This window comes from Dendropsophus ebraccatus, chromosome 8 (genome assembly GCF_027789765.1).
Source record: "Dendropsophus ebraccatus isolate aDenEbr1 chromosome 8, aDenEbr1.pat, whole genome shotgun sequence".
Classification (NCBI taxonomy): Eukaryota; Metazoa; Chordata; class Amphibia; order Anura; family Hylidae; genus Dendropsophus; species Dendropsophus ebraccatus.
In genome coordinates, this window is record NC_091461.1 from 93,183,228 (window position 1) to 93,189,829 (window position 6,602).

The 6,602-nt window shown below is 41.9% G+C and overlaps 1 protein-coding gene across 3 annotated transcripts in view; it reads left to right on the forward strand.

The window, feature by feature from the left end:
• The window catches only part of STX3 (syntaxin 3), a 30,080-nt gene extending 25,074 nt beyond the window's left edge, over positions 1–5,006 (forward strand). Inside the window, exons 6-12 of one of the 3 annotated variants that reach the window (XM_069981072.1) lie at positions 135–243; positions 407–480; positions 623–760; positions 1,076–1,186; positions 1,573–1,683; positions 3,040–3,158; positions 4,544–4,633. In XM_069981072.1, coding sequence (XP_069837173.1) covers positions 135–243; positions 407–480; positions 623–760; positions 1,076–1,186; positions 1,573–1,683; positions 3,040–3,126 — 630 coding nt within the window. In that variant the 3' untranslated portion in view covers positions 3,127–3,158; positions 4,544–4,633. Of the gene's footprint in view, positions 1–134; positions 244–406; positions 481–622; positions 761–1,075; positions 1,187–1,572; positions 1,684–3,039; positions 3,159–4,543 lie in introns of all 3 variants that reach the window. The other 2 variants (XM_069981071.1, XM_069981070.1) reach the window with 2 other exon arrangements.
• The last annotated feature ends 1,596 nt before the right edge of the window (positions 5,007–6,602 follow it).

The following is a 6,602-nucleotide window of genomic DNA, read 5'->3' on the forward strand; positions in this document are numbered from 1 at the left end:
TGGAGCCCTGTTGTATTAGCCCATGTCCGCGCTTGCCCTACTGAAGGAACCTCTGGTACTTTGGTAGGCCAGTCTGACCATGAGTGGTCAAATAGAAAGACTTGTTTTAATATAATTTCCTGTATAATCTACAGCATTCTGTTCTCTCTCGGAAATTTGTGGATGTTATGACTAAGTACAATGAAGCTCAAGTGGATTTCAGAGAACGAAGCAAAGGGCGGATCCAGAGACAACTGGAAATCAGTAAGTCACCCATTTCTAATATACTGTATATTGAGCAGCACAATAGCTTTAGTACAATGATTGCCAATGACATTGCATCAAAGACAACTTTTCCGAATACAAATGAATATAGAGGTTTTGACTCCGTAATCTATAATAGCCAGTTATGTCTTGTCTTTTCCAGCCGGCAAAAGTACGACAGATCAAGAATTGGAAGAAATGCTGGAAAGTGGAAATCCGAACATTTTCACATCTGGGGTAAGAAGCTGGATTGTTTGCAGGAGCATAAAAAGTTTGGAAAATCTGGAATTTTAACAACATTTTCCGGAATTTGTCCAATGTGATTGTCACGGTCGTGTGAGCAGATTATAACCCCTGGATTATTACTGATATATTGCAGATAATAAATGACTCACAGATATCCCGTCAAGCTTTGAGCGAGATTGAGTCCCGGCATCGTGATATTGTACGGTTGGAGAGCAGCTTGAAAGAACTCCACGATATGTTCCTGGACATCGCCATGTTGGTTGAGAACCAGGTAACCGTAGGGGTTAATGTAGAAGCTGTGATGACAAAGAGACCATAAGAATATAGATAACAGATGGGAGTGAAGTTATAGTAATTACATAGTCCTCTATACTGGGAAGAATAGATATTCTCTATGGTCCGTAATAAAATCACATAAGCCGCTGGATGTCTCAGTTGTGTCCTGTTTTCTATCTTTAATGCTTTGCTTGGAGACTGAGGCTCGACATAGCTCAGGTAACTACTTCTCTTGGCTTCTCGTGGCTTTAACCCTTCTCCTGAAACCTATTGTCCAGCTACATTTACTGAAGCATATTGTCCATTTCAGGGGGAAGTGACAGATAATATAGAGATCAACGTCATGAAAGCGGTGGAACATGTAGAGAAAGCTCGAGTAGAGACCACAAAAGCTGTGAAATACCAGAATAAAGCACGAAAGGTGAGACGAGGAGACCGCCGCGTGACTGATAAGACAGTACCACACCATGTGTAAGGGTTCTGAGACATAGCGGACGTTCATGCAGAAGGCTGTAGACCTTGTTATGTGGTTGCACAATATCTCCCTGTATGCATGTCCATATCTTCTAATTTTATTTCTATATCCTGCTTCTGCACCTTACTTCCATTGTCTATACATGGCTGCCGGACATGGTTCTCATACTCTCCTTTTCTATGTAATTCTCTATGTGTGCTAACCAATCCTTGTCTACCACATGCATGGTACTCGACCATCACTCTGCCATACTCTTGTTATGACTTTCACTCCTCTCCCCTGGCTTCTCTCCTCCTATTCCTCCTTTGCTTCCCTTTCTTTTCTCCGTGAAGGGTTCCCTTATAGACCGCATAGAAAATAACATGGATGAGTCGGTGGGTTTTGTGGAACGAGCAGTGGCCGACACAAAGAAAGCAGTAAAATTCCAGAGTGAGGCCAGGCGGGTGAGACTTGCCCTGAAGCGACATCCTCCACACCCTTAGCATGTAGATTCACAACTTGTTTTGTCAGTAGGACATCACGTTACAATGTAGTTGACCTAATGTCCGGGTTTAGATCCTAGCTGTGTCTAAAGTGCTTAGGTGTGCTTGTTCCTCCCGTCCTTCATTTCGTATGTTGCTTTCTTTGTTACTCTATCACATAAACGGGGATTGAAGTACTGCTTGGACCAATCCTTTTTTTTGTTATTCAGTGCATGCTGGGATATACACAATCAGATAAGGTTGTTGCTAAAGACCTCTGGACTATCAGGTCATGCCCTTGTCTGTCAGAAAATGAATGACCATAAACAAATGGTAATTTACCTAAAGGCCCTATAACACAAAGCAATTATCTGGCAAATTAGACAGCTATCTCCCTGTGTAATAGAGACAGCGATCAGACAATGGCTGATTAAAGTGAGGGCTGCATGGACATCACTATCAATGTCTGTGCAGGCCTGCCTGCATGATTATCAAGTTGTGTAATAGGCTCTGTAAATGAGCGCCGATCTAGCAAATCAACGCTTGTTTACCCCACGGTAGGGCCATCTAATATGGCCTTTAAGAGACACTGTCCTTAATGGGGTTATCCAGCGCTACAAAAACATGGCCACGTTTCCCCTACTGTTGTCTCCAGTTTGGGTGGGGTTTTGAAACTCAGTTCCATTGAAGTAAATGGAGCTTAATTGCAAACCGCACCTGAACTGGAGACAACAGTAGGGGGAAAAGTGGCCATGTTTTTGTAGCGCTGGATAACCCCTTTAAAAAAAACAACTTTTGACATGATGGCAGCAGGTCTCACTGCTGAGACCCATTGTGATCAGGAGAATGTAGGGTTGTAGATTAGATTTGAGATTGTATTACATTATAGAAATTAGCAAGCAGCCGGGGAGTGGATGGCACAGTCATGCTCTCTCTCTAGTTGCTTGCTAATTCCTACAATGTAGCCAGGGAGTGTATCAAGCTGCTGCCGCGCTCTGTCCCCAGCTATATCTCCTGATTACAACTGGTCTCAGAGGTGAGACCCACTGCGATCAATAACTTTTGACATACCTGATGGTATTTTAAAAGTTATTTTTAATGACAGGTACTCTTTAAAATACGAGCGTCCATGATAATACCTGGTGTCTAGAATTGACATTTGCAGTACTGATCGGAAAACATATATTCTTTAATACAGTTTAATATTGTGGCCACACTCATAGGCTGACATACAGCTGACAAAGCATAATCCTTACCTTGGTGCTGTACAACAGTATCTGTGAATGATAATTTTGTAATCAGTTGCTTATTCCTTTCCTTGATCTTCCCTCCCTCCAGAAAATGATCATAATTATTGTGGTGGTAATTATTCTGCTAGCAATTATTGCCCTGATTATCGGCTTATCTGTGGGACTGAAGAAATGAAAACACGACCCTGGTGTTGAGGGAAACACATTGTAAGTAGAAAAAATTGGGGGGATTTTAGGAAGATGGAAAAATGACAATCAGGGTATGAAAATGAAACTACCTTCAAGGTTAAAAGGATGTAAATTAATGGATTCTGTAAAAAGAGCTTGTTTGGAGGAGGTTCATACTAGCTTTCCTTGGTCATGAATTCTTGTGTCTTTTTCTTAAAGGATAGAGTAAGTGCAACTGCAAATATCCACATTATAACTGGATAGTTGTGTGGCCTATTGACTTGATCATTCCCATTTACACAGGATAATGTAAAAGTGACTAACAATGATACAAAGGGGAACTGTCAGCAGGTTAGACGGATCTAACCTGCTAATATGTCCCTATTATGCAGGAGATGCCAAGGATGAAGGTATGTCTATTACCTTCATCCTCGGCACCCTTCTGGTGCAGTTAGTCATTTGCTCCATTATGTAGTAAGATTGTTAGGAGCACCGCCCCGCCCCTATAGCAGATCAGCGCTATGAGAGCAGGGTGGTGCTCCTAATAGTCTTACTGGACCACGGAGCAAATGACTAACTGCACCAGAAGGGTGCCGAGGATTAAGGTAATAGACATACTTTCATCCTTGGCATCTCCTGCACAATAAGGACATATCGGCAGGTTAGATTTGTCTAACCATCGGCACAAGTATCTGCATGAAAGATTTGATCAGCCCATAATCGAGAGATTCCTCCTTCGTCAGCTCATTCCTGGCCCTTTTACACTAGCCGATTAACCACAGTGAGGGTTCTTTCCTTTCGATAACTGGTATGAGTAAAAGGACCCAAAGTTTAAAACCAACTATTATTTAGCTTTCTTTATGCCAAAATGTGACACCACAGCTTTACTGCATTTTTTGGAACACATGAAGCCACACCACTTTTCACTAAGCCATGCCCCCTTATGTGATAGACATTATACATGATTGACTTTCTATTTCATATTGTAATAATACAATAATAATAATAATAATAATAATAATAATAATAATAATAATAATCTGTAATAATACTATACTGGAGATGCCAGTGTTGCATAAGAAGCACTGGGTGCCTCATGTGCTACTATTCATGGAGCCACCACTGGCTTCGGGCACCCAGAGCTTATATCTCTACATATGTACTTGGGGGGGGGGGGGGGGGGGGGGGCATTAATCAAGACTGGCGTATAAGTGTCTGGCCATTTTGGCAATGTCACTTCAACATTGTATAACTGCTTATTAAGGCACTTATATGTCACAAGGTTGGGCATCAGTATAAGGCATTGCATTGTGTACTTACAATCCTAGACCCACGGCTGCAGATATCAGGATTCTATGGTGTCTACAGGTCGTAGGATTCTGTCTTGAAGATTTCTGTAACATGCCTTTTTCTTTCATCCCCAGTGTAACACTTTATCCATGACACAAAATCATCCTTCCAAAGCAACTGACCCGACCCTGCTCCCAAGCTTCTCCTACTCCACCACCCAGGTCTACCTCTTGTTCACCGGCTATAAAAAGGATTCATGTTCTGACCTCCCCTTATCCTGGAACCCCTGGACCTCTGCTTTTCCCCTGTTCTCGTAATGCCATTCTACTCTGCTAAGAAGGAAGGATGGGAAAACCTGTGAATACTGTATCTTATATTATTTCTGTATATTTTACAAAGAGAAACCGAACCACAGGGTGCTGCAGTTAGAATGAATTTTGTAAAAAACTACATTGGCAAGTGCCAAACAAGAAGCCATTCCTTGTACTGTACTGAACCTGGAGACTATAGTCAAAGATGGCATCCTGTCCAACTTTTAAAAGTTTTCTATTATTGTTTGACTAAATTTAATGTTTTGAGCTTTTTTTTTTTTTTTTTTCAAATAATTCCTTTTAATCTGGTTAAAAAAAAAATTACCTTGCTGTCATAGACATCATACTGTACAGCTCACCGCGCTTGTGCCATTGAATGGAAAAGGCCATAGCTGTCAATCAAGGAGAGAAAGGGTCAGGAAAGTAAGTAGAGAGACGTTTGGGCCTGGGGCACTGCAGTGCTCTGGCCACACCTCTTCAGGCAAGTAATACAATGGTTTTTTCCACTATAGCACTGACTAAGATGCTACATAAAGGTACTGCTCATTGCAACTGCTGCTATATGCATATGTTGCCAGTCACGCCAAACCAGGGTGATGGTTTTCCTTTAAATGGGTTTTCTGGTCAAAGGTTATTGATGACCTTTCTTGTTAGATTGGTGGGTTGCCTCCCAGCACACCCACTTCCATTGAAGTGAATGAAAGCTGAGCTGGAGTAACCCAGCACAGTCACTACACAAGCTATAGGGCCAGCTTTTTCCAGCTCTGTTACACTGTTATTCTGGCACCATGGCTCTGGCAAACAGCTGATCCACACCCCAATTTGATATTGATGACCTATCCTAATGCTGCGTTTACACAGAACGATTATCGTGCAAATTTACACGATAACGATCAAATTCGAACGATAATCGTACGTGTAAACGCAGCAAACGATCGAACGACGAACAAAAAATCGTTCATTTTAATCTTTGAACATGTTCTTAAATCGTCGTTCGTTGTTTGCAAAAAATTCGCAGATCGTTCCGTGTAAACAGTCTTTCACAGATTTAACCTATGTGCGAGATAGGCTTAAGTGATCGCAAAACGATTTTTCCGTACCATATATCGTTCCATCTAAGCGCTGATCGTTATAAAAAAAATCGTTACTTCGAAATCGTTAATCGTACGATCGGGCAAATTATCGTTCCGTGTAAACGCAGCATAAGGATATATCATCAATAAATTTTATCCAGAAAACCCTCTTTAGGGTGCCTTCACACGTACCATACCGCTGGGTTTTTAACGCTGCGTATTTATCGATGCGTTTTTATCGCTGCGTCTGGTGCGATTTTTACATGCGAGTTTTGATTTTCACATAAAATGAAAACTCGCATGTAAAAATTTCACCAAACACGCAGCGTTAAAAAAGCAGCAATACAGTACGTGTGAAGCTACCCTTAAAAGAGAAGTACTGTGAAACAAACAAATGACAAGCAGGCGGGGTGTGTTCGTGGGAACATAATAAACAGAGTATACTTACCTGATGAATTGCCTGCACAGCCAGTTGGTGACTGGGGTAGTGTCCCACCCCAGTCACCGTTTGGTTGAGTGGACATGCATGACCTAGGTATGTGACGTTGCAGCTAGAGGCACTGCAGGAGGCCAGCAGCTGTAAGAGATCCATGAGCGATGCTACAGTGCACGGGGATGGGTAAGTATTCTCTGTTTATGTTCCCGTACCCCCTCCCTGCCTGACCATATATCATATTTGTGGTTTATGTGAACGGCTGACCCTGCCCTCTAGAAAGCAGACATAAAGAGTTTCCTTATGGCAGTGTTTAGGGCTAAATTATGGTAATTACGCATTTCTCATAGAGACATATGAAAAGTTTTCATCAGTT